At 34.3% G+C, this 24,385-nt stretch overlaps 3 protein-coding genes across 4 annotated transcripts; 2 read left to right on the top strand and 1 right to left on the bottom strand.

Moving 5' to 3' along the window:
* The first annotated feature begins 877 nt into the window (after positions 1-877).
* On the top strand, positions 878-4,355 carry LOC122594374 (endoplasmic reticulum oxidoreductin-1-like). Its single transcript, XM_043766840.1, has 10 exons — positions 878-1,051; positions 1,531-1,662; positions 2,076-2,334; positions 2,432-2,542; positions 2,627-2,745; positions 2,846-2,950; positions 3,034-3,236; positions 3,655-3,778; positions 3,867-4,030; positions 4,136-4,355. The coding sequence occupies exons 1-10, from the start codon at positions 926-928 to the stop codon at positions 4,161-4,163; spliced, it is 1,371 nt and encodes a 456-aa protein (XP_043622775.1). The 5' UTR covers positions 878-925; the 3' UTR covers positions 4,164-4,355.
* An 819-nt stretch (positions 4,356-5,174) lies between these two features.
* LOC122593703 (translation initiation factor IF-2, chloroplastic) lies at positions 5,175-11,511 on the bottom strand. The gene is made up of 11 exons (XM_043766149.1): positions 9,658-11,511; positions 9,541-9,573; positions 9,261-9,374; positions 8,781-8,930; positions 8,530-8,697; positions 7,848-8,003; positions 7,679-7,744; positions 7,351-7,587; positions 6,620-6,895; positions 6,110-6,298; positions 5,175-5,749 (listed from the first exon to the last, which is right to left on the bottom strand). Exons 1-11 carry the CDS (start codon positions 11,152-11,154, stop codon positions 5,588-5,590), a joined length of 3,048 nt encoding a protein of 1,015 aa, XP_043622084.1. The 5' UTR covers positions 11,155-11,511; the 3' UTR covers positions 5,175-5,587.
* Positions 11,512-17,707: 6,196 nt separating this feature from the next.
* Positions 17,708-24,074, top strand: LOC122594658. 2 transcript variants are annotated; one of them, XM_043767087.1, is made up of 8 exons: positions 17,708-17,944; positions 19,556-19,805; positions 19,890-20,013; positions 20,136-20,443; positions 20,517-22,131; positions 22,931-23,181; positions 23,377-23,463; positions 23,804-24,074. In XM_043767087.1, exons 1-7 carry the CDS (start codon positions 17,859-17,861, stop codon positions 23,446-23,448), a joined length of 2,706 nt encoding a protein of 901 aa, XP_043623022.1. In that variant the 5' UTR covers positions 17,708-17,858; the 3' UTR covers positions 23,449-23,463; positions 23,804-24,074. The 2 variants fall into 2 exon arrangements, with proteins under 2 accessions (XP_043623022.1, XP_043623023.1); XM_043767088.1 differs by having other exon boundaries at positions 23,801-24,074.
* Positions 24,075-24,385: the final 311 nt, after the last annotated feature.

Raw genomic sequence — 24,385 nt, 5'->3', positions numbered from 1 at the left:
CTTTCACATATTATATTAAACCCCATGAATTGTATATATATATATATATATATATATATATTTGTTTAGTTAGATATTTAAAACTCAAAATATATCTTTTTTGCCGTTCAAAAAAGAAAAAAACTTAGAATATATCTTATCTTTTAAGATAGTTAGTATTCCGTTTTGATGTTAACATTGTAAAAAAAAATTTATAAATCATATATATGGAACCTTAATATAAAATGAGATACTCGTATATGTATTAAATCTAAAGGTTAAGTATTTGATTACAATTAGATAATTATGAATTAGGAATTTTTTTTAGTTACACCAAAGTGACACATGTCGTGTAAGGAATGCGTCAAGTGTTGGTCAAAAATCTCTTTTGTATTAAATCTAAAGAAATATTAGTATCTGATTACAATTACGTAATTATAAATTAGGAATTTTTTTTAATTACACCTAAAGTGATACATATCGTGTAAGGATTGCGCTGAGTGTCGATTAAAAAAATACACAATCCTCTTTTAGTATATTGGTAGATATAATTTATATATTTAATTTCTAAATTTAAAATGTAAAATTATTATTATTTATGCAAATAATTTAAATATTTGTCTTATAAGCTTTTTAAAAGACCCTTTTTATAGAAGAAAGTATATTTAATAAATTTCAGGCGGCATCATATCTCCCCTAATAAAAAACCTTAATCTTTACAAAAAAAATAAATAAATATTTATCTATGAACAATAAATCATTTGTAAAAATATCTACATATATAGACGATCATTAATTTGCTAGTTGTTCAAAATATATATGAGCCGAGGGTTTATAGATAGATAGATTCCATAAATTAATAAAGAAGAGAATGGTGATGGTGATGGTGGTTGACAGTAAATCAAACCACGGTAATTTTAATAATTACGGAGATAATAAAAAATGGATGAACAATAAAAAGAGGTGGTTTGGAAGTGTGATCGTAATTTTAATTGCAATATATTTTAATCCTTTGTTACGTTGGCATTCTCTCAACTTTTATAAAACCACCTCCCACCTCTGCACTTCTCAGGTTATCATCTTCTAGATTAATTCCTCTTTCTCTACATTTACATTTACATATATCTATATCTATTGATATATTGTATTATATGTATATATATATATATAAGTTATGTGATAATGCATGTGATTAGGTACACTCTCATGTAAAAGGTGGTAAAGGTTCAAAATGAGAAAAAAAAAAATGCAGATTGAAATGTGGTAAAGTTATACCATGTGATTAGGTACACTCTCATGTAAGAGGTGGTAAAGGTTCAAAATGTATGCTTGATGAATTTTGAAATACTTGACTTTAAACAAAATATATGGTATAACTTAATTCAAAAATTAAGTGCTAATTGAAATGCAATGTTATTGTATACAATGTATAGTGCAAATTTGAGCCAAAATGCAAGCAATATACGTACTACTTAAGATCTACTTGACAAGCTATAAGAAATGTAATGAAGTTTACTAATTTAGCTTGGTTTATTTTTATTTATTGAGCAGGATACTTGTGAAAAAGCAGGGATTGTTGAGGAATGCTGTTGTGATTATAAGAGCGTTGATGATGTTATTAAAGCAGTTTTACATCCCCTGTTGCAGACGCTTGTTAAGACTCCCTTCTTCCGTTATTTCAAGGTCTAGTTTGATCTGATATTTTCATAAAATTAAAGGAACTTCCAATGCCGTCTTCCACGGTTTTGGGTCCCAGTATCATCTTCGACAGTGTAGGGGGAGGTTGAGATGTAGACAGCCTTACCCCTACCAAAGGTAGACAAACTACTTCCAGGTTCAACCAAAAATAGAAAAGGACCTCCAGCCTTCTGCGGATCAAACTCTTGACCTCTGTTTCTAGAGGCAAGGGCTTTAACCACTTGATCCAACCCAGTTGGTTTAATATGATATTTTCATATTTACCTAATTCTTTAGCAAGTATGTAGAACCTGTAAAAGTAGTTGGTTTTGTTTGGCCGGCCTATACTTTTTTCGTAAAGCTCTAAATCTTTTTTTACATTATTATGTATAATTTTGATTTATGTGTACCTTTGACAGGTTAAGTTATGGTGTGATTGCCCCTTTTGGCCTGATGATGGTATGTGTCGCCTACGTGACTGCAGTGTATGTGAGTGTCCAGAACATGAGTTCCCAGAATCGTTTAAGAATCCATCGCTGCATATTCTACCACGAGATGACCCCACATGTCAAGAGGGAAAGCCAGAGGCTACCGTTGATCGAACTCTAGAGGCTAAGTGGTTTAGAGGATGGGCAGAAATAGATAATCCGTGGACTCATGACGATGAAACTGATAATGGTAATGCTAAAACCCCATATTAACTGTGATATATGATGCATGCCTGCATTTATTTGTTTTTATTGACAACATTAACTGGTGCTATGAAAATATGCAGGAGAAATGACATATGTAAATCTGCAATTGAACGTCGAACGTTACACAGGTTACACGGGGCCATCAGCAAGAAGAATATGGGATGCTATATACTCAGAAAATTGTCCAAGATGTAAAAATATTGCATGTCTATTTACTATGTGCCTATGTGGTGATATGCAATGAACTTCATGATCGTTTTATTTTTGTATCGCAGATGCATATGGAGAGGTTTGCCCGGAGAAGAAAGTATTATTCAAGTTAATCTCTGGTTTACACTCCTCAATTTCAACCCACATAGCTAAGGATTATTTACTTGATGAGACCACCTATCAGGTTCTTGATATGTGATGTCACATATTAGCTATTTCAATCTACATATAATGCAGTACAAGGAATTTACTGGTAGGTAACCATCTTTTTGAATAAATTACAGTGGGGTCCAAATATTGAATTGATGAATGACCGTGTCTTGAAACATCATGATCGCGTGGAAAACTTGTACTTCACTTTTCTTTTTGTACTCAGAGCCGTGATGAAGGTGATTGCTTTGACATCTTTTTTAAGGACTTGAACATATTAACTCACTTGAGAATGTTGTTAATATTGACGTCTCGGTAATAGGCAGCTGCTTACTTGGATCAGGCAGAGTATGACTCTGGTAACCATGTGGAGGATTTGAAAGCCCAATCCTTAATTCGACAACTGGTTCACGATTCCAGTTTGCAAGTTGCGTGTGCTCTTCCATTTGATGAGGCTGAACTGTGGCAAGGCCAAGGTGGACCCAAACTCAGGCAACAGATCCAGAATCAATTTCGAAACATCAGGTTTCATCTCGAATTCTGTATATATAGCTTGTTAGGCCTATGTATTTATTGTTGATTATCCCGTTACTATTGTATGTAAACGTGGAAAACTCGACCCATTTATTTAAGAAAGGGTTGGTTGAAGTGTCTCATCTCTAACAGGTCAAATGAGGGAACTCATAATTAGATTTGACATGACACCTGTCGCAAGGATTGAAAGATGTCCAATGCGTATTCTAGTTTCTTAAAACCTCCCAGGTGTAGCGCTACTTATTTGCGAAATGAAAAAAATTTGGACAAATGTTTTGGGTCAATTCAACGTGACCCCTACAGAATATCACTTTTTTTATATCTCAACCTGTCCACCCACCCATTTTGCCACCTCTAGTTATATGTATGTTTTCTGTTTTCATCATGTAAAGAACTGAAACTTGTGCAGTGCACTCATGGACTGTGTAGGGTGTGAGAAGTGTCGTCTTTGGGGAAAACTTCAGGTTCTTGGCCTTGGGACTGCATTAAAAATTCTCTTTTCTGTCGATAGTCAGGGAACCCCTGACTCACATGTAAGTCTCTATCATTCACTCAAGTTTGTCCCGATGTAGTTTCTTTAGTTATAAACGCTAATATATGTTCGCTCTATTGTTATTACAGTTGCAGTTACAAAGAAATGAAGTGATCGCTTTAATTAATCTGCTAAATCAGCTATCAGAATCTGTTAAATTTGTTACTAAAACGAGAGATAAGGTTACTTTAAAGCTTCCTGCTAAAGATTTCAGTTTAGGTCACAAGCAATGGGGATCATTAATAGCTCACTGGTACGCTTCATTTGCTAAATTGTCACCTATTCCAGATAGGCAGATACCAATCATGACACGCTCGATATGTAGGAAAAACTAAAATCTTTTGGGCTGTTTTTCCAGGTGGAAGAACCTGTCAAAATCCAACTGACCATCTTTTGTGCACCAACCAGATTCAAATGAGATCAATCTAGTGTAGAAATGTGTGAATGTGTCTACAACTATGTATAGAATCGAACAGTTGCAATGTAATTTGGATGATTATGATGGTAGCAGATGTAATAGTTATAAGCAGATTATGTACCCTCATTGTTTGTCCTTTGTATTCACTCAAGTTTTATGAGACTCTCTCAAAGTAATCAAGTATATGCCGGTGACATCGATCTTCACATGAGGTAGTTTGGGTCAGCAGGTTGGGTAAAAGGTCAATATGTGTTCAGGTGATAACAGGCAAATCCTGTGTAAGGATAGCCTGTGTAATGGTTGTGTTGGGTCATCTTTTCCAGTAATATGAAAATATAAGGAACATCATTGTGTCATAAGATTACCAACATCTTAAACATAATTTACTTTTATAACTGATTAAAGAGGTTTATTCCAACTTCTGACATATTCAACCTTTTTGATACGTTTATTGTGGCTGCTTTTTCCCCTGTTTAAGCTGTTAAAAAAAATACATATAACCTGAATCAACTCACTTATAAGTTAAAAGACCTGACCTGATAGTTGCTAAAAATTCGAGTGTTATAACAACATGGTTAAGTTGAAAACAGAAACGAAAGAGGAAAGAAGATTGTTTTCTAATTTCATGTTATACTATAAGAGAAAATGGTGTTTTCTGATTTCTATTTTTCATTTTTCATATTTCTTGGAAAAGTTTTCTAAATTACAGAGAGTTTTCCACAACTAAATACAGTGTGGAATTAGGAGTGTTTGTAGAAGCATTTTCCAAGGAAAAAATGGAAAATAAAAAACATATTCAAACGTGGTTCTTCCAAAAACATTTTCCGTGAAAACAGAAAACTCACTATTATAACATACCCAGTCAAGTCAGATACATGTTGAAAAGACTCGATGGTTATTGTTACAAATCATAGTGTTAAATAACATGCTAATGATGCATACAAAAATGAAATACTTTGTTAATTATATACCTTTCGCATATAGAATGTAAATGTATTCACCGGCAAAGAATAAGGTTTCCACATCCATTGAGCGACAAAAAAGAGCAATACAAGAAGAGCAAAAAGATGACCTATAATGAACATGACGCACCAACTTCCAGGTATAACAATATTTTCCTAGCTTCCCCGTCACAGTTTTCTGCTACTATTACAAACAGTCATCATTGTCACCACAGACTCGAGCCTTTCAACTATGTTTGTCGACTTTGTCCCTCTTTACAAGCTCAATTCTATTTTTATGTACAACGTAGTAGCGATGATAGACAAACTAAGTGAACCTTTTCTGTGAGCGCCTTAGGGGGGAGTTGTAAAATGTTGGATCGAAGTGTATCTTGTACGTGCCTTTTGTCATTTAGAAGTATGAGAAAATGAAGATTCGACTTTAAGTTTATTATATCTCAATTCCAGCTTCTTTAAATGCTGCTGTCATAGTACTCGATGCCTCTTCAAGTGTTCGCCTTTTTTGAATAGAATTGAAAGCTTCAATTACATCACCTTCCTCCCATTCATTGAAGTCATCAACTCCAATTCCACACTCTAATCCTGCATTCACCTGTTCAGGAAACAAGAGTTCATATTTGACTTGTAAGTGCAAAAAGTCAGTTTCCAACTGCTACTTATGAGTTATGACACCTAGCGGTTGTTTAGAACTGCTATGTAGATGTTGTGTTGAATTCTAATTGACCACGATTATTCTACGTGAAGTTCATGTATGTTACTAACTAGACTTGGCAATTTCAACAATTTTGACTTTACTTGTGGGTTGATTGACATTATGTTTTAGATGTAATGGTACTATACTTTATACAAAATTATATTTATAGATAAAAAAAAAAAAAAAACTGGTCAAACGGGTTGAAAATCACACAAAGTGCTCTTTAATATGTTAAGCCTCACACATAATGTATCATACCTCTTTGACATCCTCCTTGATGCGTCTTAACGAATCAATAACGCCAACAAAAACTGGCTTGCCTTTCCTTAGAACCCGAACTCCACAACCTTTTGTTACTTTTCCCTCAGTCACCATGCATCCAGCAATACGTCCACTACCACTGCTGAACACCGCACGGACATCTACCGAACCAATTGGCACTTGATCCTGTGAAAAAAAAGAGTTTTGTTACATAAAGATACCTAAAACCCAACCTGTCAAATAATATTTACATTTTTTATTTTTGAAGAATTATGTTTATGTTTCCAAAAATTAAGTTCGAACTTTGAACTTTGATGTGTTATGTTAATGTTCTAAACAATTATATTTAAGTTTGAAGTTCTAGTGTAATTCTAATTTTCGATTACATTTAACTTAAAAAACCCAGTCCGAGTCCGGGTCCCCAAAAATCTGTGACTCCCCCCCTCTTTGAGCCAAGGCCAAGTCCGAGTCGGGACTTCCCCAACCTTGTGTACAACTTGAACATACCTCAACAGGGTCTAGTAGTCCCTCCATTGCAGTTCGCATATCATCAAGAAGATCATATATAACTTTATACAATCGTATCTCAACGCCCTTATTGTCTGCATAGCTTTTAACAGAACCCGGTGCTTTCACATTAAACCCAAAAATAATGGCTTTGCTAGCGACCGCAAGATCAACATCGCTGTTGCTCACATCACCAGTTGCTTGTAAAATAAATTTTAAAGTCACATTATCTTGTGGCAGCTTCTGTAGGGCTTGTTTCACGGCTTCAATTGATCCCTAATTAAGATTAGCAGAAAAAACATGGTTTAATAGAAGAATAACGAACCCATTTGTCTTTTAAAATATGACATTAGATGCCGAAATTTTTACCCATGTACTATCTAACTGGTCAAATCGGATGTTTATCTCCAACACATAATATAGATTAGAACTACCCTAAAAATAGGAAGGGCCAAAAATTTCCCAGAGTGTATTTTTAATGCATAACCTCAAAAACATTTTTGCAAAATCAATTAATTATTGAAATACATTTATTTGTGTAAGCACTCTAAAAATGTATGAAAAAAATTTGAATCAAAAGTGTTCCGGTTTAATTCAGCCCCTACCCATACCAAATGATTCCTCGATTTTAACTTCGTAACCGAACCCCAACGACCCATCCATCTTTGCCACCTCTAGACATGTTAAATTTAAAACCTGGTGATTTTTGTACATGAAGTAGATGTTCCTACCTGAAGATCGACCTTCATAATAATGTTCAGCTGGTGCAAATCTAATCCAGAATTCTTGCCCGTTGTAACAGCAGAAGCAAAAGACGAAAGAGTAATTCTACCATCTCCGGCCTTGGCCAGTATTCGTTCATCCCGTAATGATATTGCACGTTCCTCTGCTCTCTCTCGTGCGATATCAAGAGAGTCAACGACCTCAAATTCGTCACCAGCCAATGGGACATTGTTTAATCCGATTACCTGCAAAGTATACACTTTTAGTACTGAATATGGTATGGGTTGAAACTTGAAACAGGTCATATTTAGTAATGGGTCATAGTGGGATATTTACCTGTACTGGTATTGATGGACCAGCTTCATCAACTCGCTTTCCACCATCATCAAATAAAGCTCTTACCTGGAAATGGCCAAAAAGGGAAAATTCATGAAATTAATCCAAGACAATGTCTGAAAGTCACAGATTTTAAATCTTGATCTTTGCAATCATAATATTTACCAACCTTTCCAAATGCTTCACCACAAACTACTACATCCCCTTTTTTAAGAGTGCCATTCTGCACGATAAAAGTAGCTACTGGTCCTTTTGATTTATCAAGGCCTGCCTCAATGACTGTACCCTTTGCATTTCTGTCCGGATTAGCCTTCAACTCTTGCAGCTAATATCAATAAAGAAAAAAGGAAGCGGTTAACATAAAAGACCAAACCTTCACTGATGTGAATCCCTTCTGTAGATGACAACTACTGGTTCTTGAACATAATGCTTTATTGACATGGAATCTCATACAATGAAACTTGTATATTGCTCAAGTTTGCTAGTTTTAGTTCAGTAAAAACGGATACACTGAATAAAGGTGGCAATTTCGACCCACATGACAAAACTGATAGCACATTAACACATTAGAATGAAGCTGGCAATTTCGACCCTAGTACTAATGAATGGGGCAATCTGGATTATGTTTTATCTCTAACGGGTCAAATGGATATATTTAAAAAATTTGCTTAAGAAAGGAGGTCAAATGGGTAAAGTCACCCGAAGTATACTTTTATTGCATCTAGCTTTTAATTCATTTTTTTAAAGACTAAACTACCTTTGAAAGTACATAAATCTAGTAATCATATTTAATATGCCAACTATTTACAAAAAGAAAAAAAATTGGACCAAAAAACAGTCATAAGTTATACCTCTGCAACAAGCATTGTGGTCTCCAATAAATCGTCAACATTCAAGCCTGTAAGAGCACTTATCTGTACCATAGGCACATCACCACCCCAATCTTCTGGTTGACAACCATTTGTGGAAAGCTCCTGCATGACTTGCATGACTCGATCTGAAGCTCCCTCCTTATCTATCTACACATATCAAGTATATTGAAATAAAAGTTAAGAAACTGTGTACCAACATTGAAAATGGGACAATTTGGGTACCATGGTACCTTATTAATGGCAATAACTATTGGCACACCAGCTGATTTGGCATGGGCTATGGCCTCGATTGTTTGAGGACGTATTCCATCATCAGCAGCTACTACAATAATAGCAATATCTGTTACTCTGGCTCCACGAGCTCTCATAGCACCAAAGGCCTGCACGTATAAACAGACATTTAAAGAGAGGTGGAAAGAAGGAACATCGTTTGCAATACAGTAGTGGTAAATTTGACCAGTTCCCAATAGATGCGTAAATACAAGTATGTGTCATTTCCTATGGGCAAACGGGACAAAAGTCGCAGAGTGTATGCATATCTAATGCATAAAATCACCTATAACATCTTATTCGAGAAATTAGATAATAGTTGAAATATAATAAAACTTGTAATCATACTTGATAGAGTGTTTTCGATCTACCCAACCCACCCATATTGCCACGCCTGCAGGTATCTTTGAGCCCCGATTCACAAGTATTCAATCAATTACCTCATGTCCGGGAGTGTCAAGAAAAACACATGGTCGCACAGTCCCGTCAATAGGAACTTGAACCTTGTACGCCCCAATTCCTTGTGTGATCCCTCCAGCTTCAGAGGCTGCTACCTGTTAAATACCTAGAGTCAAACTCCAATCTCCAGCTAAACTCAATTACAATGTATTATGTATCGCTGGGTGTTTGATGCCATTATGAATTCTAATTTATTACTAGATCAATAAATAACTGTAATCATAACAAGATTATTTAATGTGGAGTGAAATGAAGTCGTACCTTGCTTTTCCGGATATAATCCAAAAGTGTAGTCTGTCAAACACAGAAAGCACCAGAAATTAGACTTAAAACATAAAGCACTAACTACAGGGCAAACTCATATAAGATGTCGCTTACTTTTCCATGATCAACATGGCCCATAATGGTGAGAACGGGGGGTCGATCTTGTAAATGGTCTAGGTCCTCTACATCAAAGATTTCCTTCTTTTTTGCCATTTCTGATATTTTAGCTGGCCCGACATCAATAACTTCCACATCATACTCCCTACAAATCATCTTCACCATCTCCTTATCCAACTTTTGTACCCCATCAGGCTTAATACCCTTTGCATAAAGATGCCCAAGAATTTCACCTTCACTCACAGCCAAATTATAAGCTAATTCATCAAGTAACATACCTTCTTCATCAACTTCCATGAGCTCCACCTTGACCGGCTCAGCCTCCCTGGCCAACCGCATTCTAACCGCCTTCCTACTAGCCTTACTCCACTTTCTTCCCTTTTTGGCCCCGGGGATTGAGACATTAAGCTCTGATGTCTCCTCATCATGAATTTCATCATCTTTAACCTTCGGCCTACGTGCCCCTGCTGCACCACCTTTCTTTCTGAAATCCTCCCTAAATTTTCCAGGAGCAGGGGTCTTTCCTGGTTTAGGAGGTGCCAGAACTGCTTGAGCCATCATCGGGTCAACAGCCGGCCTCTTAGATGCAAACTTGTCAATCAAAATCGGACCAGTTCGTTCTTTTGTCTTTGTACCAGAATTTTCTATAACATCAGACACAACAGGCTTTGGAGCAGCTCCTAAATCTTTCAAGATTATTGGTCTTTTTGCAGGTGGAGTTGCGGACGGTCTTGATTGTAATTGTGGTTGAACTCTTTGAGGAGCCTGAGGTGGTTTTAGTGATGCAACCGCTTCACTCTCATCCTTCCCAGTTACCTCCAACCTTGGTTTCTCCTCCGGCACCTTCTCAACTTTGTTAGCTTCTTTCACAACTTTTTCTACGGTTGCAATCGGGTTCCCCTTCCGCCACACGCTCTTAAGAGTCTTGGCCTTCCCAGCAGGTACTGAATTATTACGCGTACCATTCCGTTCAGTACCATTAGTGTTTGTTCTCAAAGGAGGTGACTGCGATGGTTTTCTATTTTGTATATCCGTATTCTTACTTGTCTCTAATTTCTCAGCTTTCTCCAACACCTCTCCTAATGACTCAATCACCTTATTTCTCTCTTCTTGTTCACCAAGTTTCGATCTTTCCCAAACAGAATTACCCGAGCTAGAACTAGAAGGTTGTTGTTGTTCTATCTTATTCTCGGGCGGTTTCAACACAGGCCTTCTAGTTGGTTTAAGTAAAAGATCAGAAGCATCATCCTTGCTACTACTATTATTAGCCACATTAAGCGATATCGAAGTCGTTTGATCAGCTATTAAATCAGTAGTAACAGAATATTTACAAATTGAAATATACCTCCATCTTTTCCCCACCAACAAACTATGAAAACCACAAGAACTACTAGGCAAATAAACTCGTCTAATCGATAATCGGGTTCCTTCTAATTGACCAGGAGAGCAAGTGCAAGTACTTCCTAAACCAACTAAGGAAGCAAAAGAAGCCATAATTTGCAGTCTATGTAGACACACTCATTACTTTCTAATTCACTTAGACAATTTGACAAGCACCTTATCTGCAATATCCTAAAAACTCAATTTCTTTAACACCCAGTTCAATCTTTAGCTCAATTTACACAAAGGGGCCAAAAGTTTTAAACTTTATGCAAAAAGATAAGAAATTTAAGAATAAAACGAAATACCAACAAGAAAAGGATGAAGCTTTACCTCAAATGATAAAGATAACAGTTAGTGTGTGTTTGTGTGTGTGTGGAAGAAAGAAAAGAGTGTGCGTTGTGAACCGTGTGTGGTTGTAGAAAATTGAAAATTTGGGGGATGAAAGCAAGAGTGTGTGAGTTTGTGTGTGTGGCTAATTCTATGCCTTTCATCAAATGATAACATTCCATGTGTTCGATAAGGTTTCAAGATTTCTTTTGTTGGTACTCATCCAAAAAATTACATATATTAAAACAAATATTTCTACTCAAATTGTTAGATAGCATTTTATTACATGGTACCAAATTTTACTACTAACTAGTTTCGTAAATCCCAGAAAACATAATGTTTATTTTGTGCAAACGATAAATTTATAATGTGTTCCCAAAAATATTATATTGATTAAAGTATGAACATAACGTGCATCAATATTTAGTATCATAATAATCGGAGATAATTCTCTCTAAGTACTCTAAGATAATTAGTCTTGTTAGGAATATCTCAACGTTTGTATTAAATATAGGGGTCAAGATTCTTAACTATTCGATTTAATCCAAATGTTGAAATGTTCTTAACTTGAAGTTAAAAACAAATTGAGGAGAGTCTTTCCCCACAATACTAGGTAAATTACAGTTTTGATGTTATTACAAAATATTTGACCTTATATCTTGCTTAAAAATATGTACACGAAAATGGTAAGTAACATGTAATACATATACTTATACCTCTTTTGCTAGGTTATAACAGAAAAAAGATAAATGAATATAAACTCTCTAGTCGTTTTGGTACCAAGAATCATATACAATCATAACCCGACTCAATTTTTTTTTAAAATTACATTAAAATATAAATAATAAAGAGCAAATTAAAACTATATATTTAAAAATAATAAAACGTTTTATTTCGAAAAACATAAAAGAAATATGTCTAAAATAATTTTTTTTTATTTACAATATTGGTATTGGATAGAAACTTTAAAATCATACTGAAGTCCAAACCTATATTAAATATGAACTTTAAAATCATAGCGAAGTTTAAATCAAAGCAAAGTCCAAATATAGAGTAAGATTTTAAAAAATAAACTGGCACAAAATTCGATTCACTTTTTTTAGGATTTATATAATTGAAGATAACATATTATTACATTATTATGAGTAATGAATATATTAAATAAAAAATTAAAATATGTGATTGTTAGATACCAAGATATGGATATATGTGACCGCGACTACTGCTGGCACCCGTCATCACTATTGTTGCATTGTCCAGATATCCGTCTAGTGTATATATATATATATTCTCAAAGGTTCTCGCAAAAAAAAAAAATTCTAAAAATAACATATAGGGTAAAGTTATTTTGAGAACCCTTATTTTTACGAAAACCTTTGAGAACTTTTCAAATCAAGCCCAACCGATGATTGTTCTTTACATGAAAATTGTTTTTTGACTGTTTTCTGAATAACTTATGTGTAACTTTGAAATTTATAATTGTGTGGAGGCATGGATTATCATCCGTTATACAATTATGTGGAGATTTGGATTCTTAATCACATGTGCACAAATATTGCTATGATCACATGTAATCATAGCAATATTCGTGCACATGTGATCAAGAATCCACAACTCCACAAATCATAGCAATATTCGTGCACATGTGATTAAGAATCCACAACTCCACATAATTGTATAACGGATGATAATCCATGCTTCCACACAATTATAAACTTCAAAAGTACATATAAGTTATTCAGAAAACAATCAAAAAACAATTTTCATATAAAGAATAATTATCGGTTGGGCTTGATTTGAAAAGTTCTCAAAGGTTCTCGCAAAAAAAATTTCTCAAAATAACTTTTCAATATATATATATATATCATATAATTTTGTTATGTTCATTTCTTCACGCATAATTATAATTAACTTATTACTTCTTGACAAGTGATAGTTGGTCAAAGAGTTTGGATTCCGACTTTCGATTTTTATGTGAATGGTCCGTTTGGATTTGTGATTGTTATGATTTGTTGGGGGTTTTAGTTGTTGCTTAGTTGGTTTCGGTGTTGATGTTAGTTAAGTTGTAGTTCGTGATGATTGTTGTTTATGGTAGATGTATTTAATTTTTTAATAGTTACTTTAAATTTGTTTTTATAAATATCTATGGGTCAGTTTAATTGTTGATGTTGGTAAATGTGTGTACGTTTCATATTGAGGTAGTAGTTATGTGAACATTTTCAGATTCAGGTTTTGATTATAAATTTAATCGGTTATTATATAATTATAAGTTTCAATTTTAATATAAATTAAAATAGGAAATCAACCTTATAACATAATACCATTATAATTCCTTTTTCATAAAATTGTTATAAACACTGCTATACAAAATTAAGGAACTACAAGACGGTGGCCATCACCCCAATTTTTTAGCCATGTATCATTATTATTATACATATGAAATCAAATCAATAGAGCTACAGTAACCGGTTTGGTTGCTACAGCTCCGGTTTAGTTGCTACAATATCCGTTTTTGTTGAAGAGTACTCGGCTTAGTTATCAATAGATCTACAATTGTGACAACTTATTTCCTTACACTTTTTGCAGCATCAAGTACAGCTTTTATAGCATACACACATACATATACATAATCACCACATCTTACATAACCACCGGAAAAACCGTCGCCGTCATTTTTTCAGGCTTAAAAAATAGCAGTGACTGTTTACGTCGCCATCAACACCAACCATCCACCGGTTTGCAAATCCAAATAATATCATCCAAAAACTCGAGTCTTGCATATGTTGGTGCCGTCAACGCCAACTGTCAAACCATCTTCGAGATCCAAAAGTTATCAAACAAAAAAAGGGCCTTGCATGTGGTGGTGGTGGGAAAATTGTAGCCGCAGATGAAGATGGATTGATGATAGTGATTGTACAAAATAAATAAAGTGGATCTTAAAAAGAAGACACCCAAAGGCCTTCCGTCGTCTTTCCTAGCGGATAATAAACACAGGGACCTTAAAATCTCTCCACAGAGAAAGTGTTGCAGGGTAGAAGGGTGACTGAAGCTACCTAGTAACCAGCCTACTCTAATCTTTCCCTTGTTAGTTGTTACATTAATATATACACGAAGGGCTCGTATGGTAGTAAACAAGGTCTTTTTTATTCTATCAAATAAGAGTTTTGGTAATCCAACATATATGTCAAAAAAAGAAATTGTTTACTTTAGCTTATCCATCCATAGCTTTGATTAACTATCGTTTTACCTCTTCCTTCCATAGCCAAGACGAAAGATACAAACGAATAACACATGACCATACTATGTTTAGAAGATTTTCAAAGAAAAATAGATTAGATTATAAATAGTTATGAACCATAAAGGGAAACTTCCGCATGACTCCACCACACCATGTGCGCTGATATCATTTTAGTTCTATTCTAGTATACTATAAAGCAAGTTGTATTACTTTTCGATCAAGTAATACTGAATGAATATTAATGGATTTGATTGATATAGTACAATTTTAAGGACTTTTCAAAACAAATATCTAGAGGCTGATTACAAAATGTATTAAATAGTGCTTTTTTTAGAACGACAGATTCATTAAATATCTAGAGGCTGATTACAAATATCTAGAGGTTGATTGCAAAGTGTATTACATAGTATATATTTATCATAAAATTCAAAGGAAAATTTTTAATCACGTTAATTTTTAATTAGGAAGAAAAACCCGCGACAACGTGCGAGTTTATTTTACTTGTTGATTAACAATTTAAAACATCATGCTCACATACACTATACGAGTACATTTTCAGTATTTCGATCATCTTTTTCTCCTTTTAATATCTATGATTACTCTATTAAGACTTTCTCATTCAAATTATCTTTACCACTAACCATATCATATCACATTTCCCATCATTCACGCAATTCAATTGTAACATGCTAACTTGAAAAAACAATAATAATCAATTCAATAATATCTTTTTATTTATTGACTAGCTAATTATTCAATCGGACTTATTAAAAAAATGATTTTGCTATAACAATTGTCTTTTATATAATGTACATGGGCTGATCGATAATATTAAGACGAAAAGAGATGATATTACTATTTTTATAAATGGACATATAGTCATTTCAAGAAAAAAAAAACTAAATAATTACATTTAACTTACATAAGACTTAGGCTAAAAAATAAATAAATCATAAATTAATTAGAAAATATTTTAAATTTAAATAGGATGATGTCATAAATCAAGAAAATAAGAAGGATTTAATTAATACTATAAAATAGTCTTATAATGACAAACTAGCTAATTATCCCGGGTTCAATCCGGGTTAACTTATAAATAAATAAATCGAATTTTACCCGGGTAACTTTAAAATATGTTATCATGTTAAAATGTATGATAACAACGTTAAATAAATTAAAAAGTTGTGATAAATTATTATGTAAATAATGTAACTAAACGGAAACAAAACTTGTGTAGCTGTACATACATGTTGAAACACATACAGGTGGTAAAAACAAAAAGTAAAACATATACTAAAAGACACCATAGTTTCGGCATATTATAACGGAAATTAAGGTGATTAAAATCTTACATAATAGTGTGAACATTTAATAAAAATCTATATTAATGAGATATATTTAAAAAAGGTAGGATATTTTAAATTTTAAATCAATAAATTATGATGATGTCATAATTAATTGAAAGGATGCATGAAAATACACAATTTTTTGAAAATCTTAGGTTATCACAATTTTCCTTTATTTATATAATAGATAAACATTCCTTAGAAAATAATGATATCATAAAAATTTTGTTTAATTTATATAAGAGATAATATCTTTATAGATATCTTTACTAACATATAAAGTAAACTTTCGAGCCCCCTTTCAACTTTTCTACTTTTAAAAATATCTAAAATGTCATTGATAATATAACTAACATTATCCATTATCCTTGATCCTATTTAACACCCAATATACTCTTAATAAATTAATTTTTAATATCTACAATTGAATTATTAAAATAACTATATTATCATTTTACATCAACTAACACGGTATACACGCAATGCAACGTCGGAGGCAACATGTAGTAGTAGTTGCGAATGTTGGTAGTGGTAGCATCGTCGAACTATTTAGATAGTTAATGTAAAAGATGTAAAGGTTTAGTGGTGATATTTTTAAAAATAAGAGACTGATTGTGTAATTTAATTATTAAGGATGTATTGATAAATTCCCTAGCCAGAGAATGTAATATATCTACAGGTGTTGTAATTTTCACAAGATGGTATAAATAACCTACACTAATCACCGTTGACACCGGTTTCCACCATCATCAATTGCTACTACCACCATCGTCGTCGTATTGCATATGTATTTATCAAGTTGCCAAAGAAAAGGATTGTTCATTTGTTCCATAAAAATTACTTAGAATTCCATTTCTCAATTAACAACCAAATATCTATATATATACTTCTATATCTATACTATCTTATAAAGCATTTTGCCCTTTTTAAAAATCTCAATTCATGATTTGAAGTACCTAAAATACCCCTCTTATTTATTTACAAATTTAAACATCCTTAGCTAATATACCTATAATACCTATAATACCCTTAAATCTCAACCATTTATTTTTTTCTCTCCTCAAATCTCAACCACTCATTTTTTTCTCTCCCCTACATAAATCATTTTTTCTTTTAATTAATTCAAAATCTTTTATCTTAAAAATCGTATATCGATAAATTATAAAAATTGTATGGGTGTTCTTAAAATTCCATGCTCTTTCATTAGAGATGTCATTCGATATACTTTCAAAGAATTTTTAATTGTGAAGGCAGAGCCCGTACAAATAAAACATTTAGTTATCACATTCTATGAATTATCACCTATCACCTCTATCATCTCACCGCCAAAATGCGCGGACACTTTTCCTCGTAAAGTAAAACTCATCACCATTGATTAATATTTAAGTTCAATGATTCTTAAATAGCATTTTAACATAACTAAATTGCATCATTTATAATGACAACAAATTAAAACCCCAAAGTTGTCATAAAGGACTGATAAATTTATTTTGAAGGGTGCAAATTACTTACGAACGTAATAAGATTTAACATACGTCGTTCTGTTATTAACTTGATTTTTGTATTGTGTTGGTAATTAAGAAAAACAGTTTCGCAGCATGTTTTGTAGGTATTATGACAACTCTAGTTAATAGCCGTATAACAAAATCCAGACATTTAAAAATTAAAAAAAAAAACAAAAGAGAAAATATTAAATTAAATTAATATTAATTTATTGTTGTAGACTTGTAGGGAAAGCAGCAGCAACATCAATTTTAGTGATCAAACAGTGCGAAAACAAAAAACACCAAATAGAAAACAGCGCCCTTCGTTTTTGTGTGCCCTAATAATATTAAATAAATACAATTTAAATTCAAAATCGAAATCAAAATTTAGAAATTCAACAACAAAAAAAATAAGTAGAAATGAGAGAAGAAGGAATGAGCTCATCATCAGCAGCAGACCCATTAATTTTCCCCAATTCCCCTCAACCACCTACCCCTGCTGCCAGGTTCCCCCCCTTTTCTAAACCCTAACCCTAATTTTTTATATATATGTATACGTTTATATGATGTATGTATCATTGCAATTGTATTAATTTCGATTTAATCTAGAGTTACAATGTGCTGTTGAATTGCTTAATTATTAAAATTGTAAATTATAGGTTCATTTGATTAATTGATATATATATATATATATATATATGTATGTAGCTTAATTAATTGCAGTGTTAATTCGTATAAAGATTTGTGCTTTTTAATTGCTTAGTTATCGATTTTTTGAATTTTTGTAAAATTTAGGATTTTTAGTAATCTGAATATATATTTGTTATGATTTTATGCTTAATTAGGAATTATGAATTTAATGTTTATTAATTGATGTTAATTAATTAAACCTATTAGATTTTTCTGTTATCGTAGTGGCGATTTAGGTAGGTTTTAAAGTCCGAGGATAGTGTTATGATGAAATCGGTGTGTTTTAATGTTTCGTGAGATGGCACAAACAAAAAGAATGAAAGATACAGATCATATGTTTGATTATAAAAACATGTTGTTAAACGCCCGAGGTGTGTAGTGCAGGTGCAAGTCATAAATTTGAGCTGCATCATGTCGGAAAAAAGTGGGTGTATATACACACCCACACACACTTCAGATCTCGTCTTACATGTTTAGTTTTATCTCTTTCAATCTTTTGTCTGCGTTTTGTACCTTATCTCGTCTTACATGTTTAGTCTTAAAATTATAACAAGTCATGAAAGTTTGATCCTTTTTGCCTCACATCACAGGACTGATACACCCACAAGGAGATTAGCATTTTAACAATTAAGGCATACATAATTATAAAATAAATATTCTAGGTATACTAATTTTAAAATTATAAAAAGTCATCTGAAAGTTTGGCCCTTCTTGTCTCACATCACAGGGCTGATACACCCACACGGACATTAGCATTTTAGCAATCAAGACATACATAAGCTTCATAACCTGGATGGACAGAAGCATAAACTGCATAGTTACTAACATACTAACATAATGATAATGCTCATATAGTCCTATTTCAAGTGTATAGCTATATATATACATGGTCATAACTATGTGCTATATTATTAGCATATAATAACTGTAAATCTATAGTTGATAGTACGTCAAATCTTAAGGGCATAGGTTTGCCTATGGTTTTTCCTTTTAGTTGTATTTGATACCTTTGAGTAAAACAATAAAAAGATCCGAAGGCCCAGACTGTATAACAGAGGAGTAAAAGGTCCAATCTCTAGATAATTCAATAGGCGAGCCTATGTACCTTAGGCACATTTGTCTGATTTATTAGGAGTTAGGACAGACATTTTAGACTAACCATCTTATGATTAAGTACCATCTTTGTATATCCAGCAGATGTACAAGTTTTAGATTATAAAATATTAAAAGTTTGACTTTGCAAGCTAAAACTGTTCTTAATATGTGGACTTTTGAGCTAATTTATGTAGTTCAATAAAGACAAGTGATTGTGGCGTTAAGCATTACATTGACTTGCGAATGAGTCTTTTTTAGTTTATCCAGTTAAAGTGTATGTGTTATAAACTTATAACCATCTACTCTAGTTAATGTATCTACAATATTGTCAGTTCTGCCGGGGCATCGTCACCAGCTGTTGCCACAAATGCTGGCAGTACAGATTGGTTGGGTCAAGGTCAGGGATCGAAAGCAGGTTCTCTATCTCGGATTAGTTCACAGCCTATGTGGATTTCATTGAGTACAGGTGCATGTGGGTCAGCTCTTGGATCATCCCAACCTTCATGTAGACCATGGGAAAGGGGTGATCTTCTAAGACGATTATCCACATTTAGGCCTGCATATTGGTTTGGGAAGCCTAAGGTTTCAAATCAGTTAATTTAATGTTTACTTTTTTTTGTAGTTGTCACACTTATGGTGCCTTTCATCTTAATGTCATTCATGCAGGTTGCTAGCTCGCTTGCCTGTGCTAGGAGAGGCTGGGTGAATGTGAATTTAGATACGATTCAATGTGAGTCTTGTGGCTCCAACCTGAAGTATAATGCACCAGAATCATGGACCTCCACAGAAGGTAAGTGCTTATTTTGTGAATGGTTAAAGTTTCAATCCTTGGAGGAAATCATAAGTGACATCAGAGTTCTTAATGAAAACTTCTGTGACTTGATTGATAATATTTTATGACTATTTAAACAGGTGAAAATGGCGGAGAAGAATTTGCCAATCAGCTCAATGAAGGACACAGTGCCACCTGTCCTTGGAGAGGAAACAGTTGTGCTGAAAGTTTAGTGCAATTTCCGCCTACTCCTCCATCAGCCCTGATAGGTGGCTACAAGGATCGTTGTGATGGACTTCTTCAGTTTCCCTATCTACCTGTTGTGTCTGCTTCTGCTCTCGACCAGATGAAGTATTCCAGGGGTCCGGAAATTGACCGCTTTCTGGTTCAGGCATCTGCTTATCTACCAGACGTAACATCTGATATGGAAACAACCGTTTATTCACGTGTAAGATACACTGGTTGTGATTTTATTTATTTGGTGGTTCTTTTTGTCAAACTGAGTCTTGTTCTATCATTAGGCCCAGAAGTTGATAAGCCTTTGTGGATGGGAACCAAGGTGGCTCTCAAATGCTCAAGACTGTGAAGAGCAGTCTGCTCAGTCGGCTAGAAATGGTGGTTCTTTTAATCCCATTAAAGATCGTGACCCCATGAAGAAAGTATTACATGCTTCAATAAAAAAAGCTCCACGGCACCCCACTCCAAGATTTGAATCTAGGTCACCATTGTTAGACTGTAGCTTATGTGGGGCCACCGTGAGAATATTGGATTTCATTCGTGTCAATCGTCCTGTTCGTTATGCTCCTAACAACATTGATGCTCCCGAAACAAGTAAAAAGATGGCACTCACTCGTGGTATGAGTGCTGCCAGTGGAATTAGCGGGTGGGTGGCTGATGGTGGCATGGAGAAAGAGCAGACGGAAGACATTGATGAAGCTGCAACCACTGGGGATGGGAAGTCTATGTCAAATATTGGGATGGATTTAAATCTTACAATGGGAGGTGGATTTTCTACGGCTCATGGGCACAAGAGGCCTATATCGGAACTCTACCAAGATGCAAGTATAGGGAGAGATCTATTCATCGGGCAGCCAGCTGGCAGTGAGGTAGGTGATCGTGCAGCATCATTTGAATCCCGTGGTCCCACTACTTTCAGAAGAAATATGGATGAAGGTGGATCCACTGTTGATAGGCCACCCGGGATGATTCGCCAGGCGGATAGTGTCGAGGGTGTTGTCATTGATCGTGATGGTGATGAAGTCAGCGACACCGAACCGTCGGCTGGCCCATCTAAACGTGCATGTGAATCTCATGCTTTGGAGCCAAATGAACCATCATCTGGTGTGGGTCCTAGCCAGACCTTGTATTTTGATATTGATAGGGCTGGTCCATCTATCCAAGGCCATGAACAAGCAGGAAGAGCTTCATCTGTTATTGCAATGGATACAATTTGTCATAGTGAAGATAATGACTCCATGGAAAGTGTCGAAAATCATCCTGCTTTTGTGGACGAGGTTAGCTACCCTGCTGGATCATCAGGCAAAAGCCCGGATCTTAATGATAATTCTGATTTAAACGTCAGTATTCCTGCTCAGCAAAGTACGTGTCCGCCTGTGATTCGAGTCGCGGGCGAGATTGGTGTTAGCAGCACCAATGATGAAGAAGTATTGAACACTGAGAACACCACAGTTCACAGGAGGGATGGTCCTAGTTTTGCTATTAGTGGTGGTAGTGTTGGAATGGGTGCTAGTCATGAAGCAGAAATTCATGGTTCTGACTTTTTGATTGACCGGACAGTAAGCGTTGTTGGTGACATGGAACCGATTGCTGGTGTGACCGAGAACCAAGGTCAAACTGATGAATTTGTTCCCGAAGAACTGCAGCAAGAATATTCCGGAAGGGCAGATAGCGGGTCAAAGATTATTGGTTCAGTCAAGGTGGATTCTGTTGAGAGTGGTGAAAAGACCAGTGACTTGAATCTCTTACCACATGAGCAAGATTCCCATCCTTCTCTTTCTTGCAATGCAGTTGTATATTCAGGTCTTGAAGTATCGAAAGATGAAGTGATGCAGGGAGGTAAGTCATCTCCTACCGACGAATGTGGTTACCCAAGTTACACGCCTGCAAACGGAATAGGTTAGTCCATTTAGTTTTCTTTCAATCATTTATACTTTGGTGTTGGGATGTATGCTTTGAAAGCGATCATGTGATACTCGTTAAAATTTAATTATGTTTCTAGAGGAATTAACAGGCTGCAAAAGGACAATATGTAAATCTGCTTCTGTTTGAAGCTTTTAATAATCAGATTATAAGATGATTGACTGTTCCGATTTTATTAGTTTAAGAAATTAATAGGTAGATCAACAACGACATCATCATGATTAAGTAGAAACGTTTTGTTAAAAGGGAGCAAAAATTTACAAATTGAATAAATAAGGGTAAGTAAGTGATACTATACCTTTAGACAATCAGTCTTGCTACAGCTGAATAGCTGATATGAAACTGATTATTGAATTTTGACCCTTAAATAATGATAATTAGAAGCATTATATATTTAGCTGAGCATTAGAAACTAATCATTGCAACTTCTAATCCATTCCAGTACGCAAATTATAAAATTTCTGTGGTTTATGAATCATCAGAATTAGAGTATCGGTAGTAATAAAAGAGGTTGTAGGAGATAGTGTTAGCCTGTTAGATGTACTTTTGTTGCAATAAATAAATAACCAAGGATATCCCTGTGCAAGAAGATATGTATAGGAAGACGGAAGGAAAAGTAAAGAGCAATTAGGTAATTGTTAAAACCTTTGATAATCAGTTCATTGCAGCTAGTATGTAACTGAGTAATTGACCCATTGATAAGTGATAGTGAACAGCATATGTTCTTTCTGTGTAAACATTCAAAACTGAATTATATGCGTTTCTTATTGTTCAGGGCCTCCTAATGGAGAAAGCAACTTTGAAGAACCTGTGGAGTTTGATCCAATTAAGCATCATAACTTTTTCTGCCCTTGGGTGAATGGCAACGTCGCTGCAGCTGGAGTTATTAACAATAATGGTGCTAGCTCAAGTGCTAGTGCTTTAGCTCTTTGTGGCTGGCAGCTGACGTTAGATGCTTTAGATGGATTCCAAGGTCCTGAACAAAACCAAACCGTTGAATCCGAGTCAGCTGCTTCTCTGTATAAGGTATGTAATGTCCATAATACTATATCTGTACCATCGATTTGTTTGGTAATGATGTTAATATATACGTTTAGGTAGTTTAAACTCAAATTATTCAACTTTCTTCAAAAAGAAATATTATAATTATCAAGGTGCATCCCATAATGTAAATTATGTATACTTGTAAATTGATATATAACATCGCATGCATATTTGCAGGATGACAATCAAGTTTCTGGTAAGAAGCTTATTGCACGCCATTCCTTTAATAGAAGTCGTGGACAAAATTAGAATACTCATGCAGTGGTAATTTTTCGTAAACTTTCTATGACTTGCTTAAAGGTGGCAAAACAGTTTGATTTAAAACTTGTCGGGCGGGTTGGTTTGACTTGACCTAATATACTTTTTGTTCGAACATTTTCTAATGTAAAATATTGGCGTGTCAAATTTGCTCACAGAAGTTGTATCATTTCATTCACGATGTAGTTTCCTGAATAATTTCTTTTTCTTTAGCTTTATGCATTAAACATACACTATATGCAACTTTTGACCCGTTTTTCTTGTCTTACGGTTTGCCCTGTTAGAGATATTGCATAACCAGAGAAAGCCACCCACAATAAATTTTGTTATGTATTCTTTGTAGCAGTTTAAGTTCCGGCAACAGGGGAGCAGCAGTAGCTACAGGAAAACTCTAAACTCTTTTCGAGGAGTTCTTCATGGAGTTCATCTTAGTTCTAGCGTTTATCAAACCTTAAGAACTGTCAAGGCAATTTTATTGATCTAATATTTGTTATTTGTTTTTTATTTTTATTTTTATCTTTCCTTTTTATTTTTTCTTTCCATTGACCCATTTGGATCTATCCTAAAGGTATTACTATTATTAATGATCTATAGAAATATAAAGTGGACTTCATTTAGGCTAGTAGTCTTCAAGATTATAACTGATATGATTCTTGAGCTGGTGTTTGATCCTTGTTTACATGTACTTTCGAGGTTTATGACATCTAAAATGCTTATAATCATATTTCTTTGGAAGTCATCTGTTTTACATGCGGTTTATGGTGAAAATGTCTACGTATCACCTCTTCCATGCCAAGACTGGGTGTTGTTGACATTGATATAAAGCATGTTCATGCGTAATATTCTCATCAGATTAAACTAAATTTATGAACTGGCATGGTTCATTCACCCTAGATTTTTGACGCTTAAAATCTATGTTTGAAGGGAA

This window comes from Erigeron canadensis, chromosome 3 (genome assembly GCF_010389155.1).
Source record: "Erigeron canadensis isolate Cc75 chromosome 3, C_canadensis_v1, whole genome shotgun sequence".
Taxonomy (NCBI): domain Eukaryota; kingdom Viridiplantae; phylum Streptophyta; class Magnoliopsida; order Asterales; family Asteraceae; genus Erigeron; species Erigeron canadensis.
This window is presented reverse-complemented; position numbering and strand designations above follow the sequence as displayed.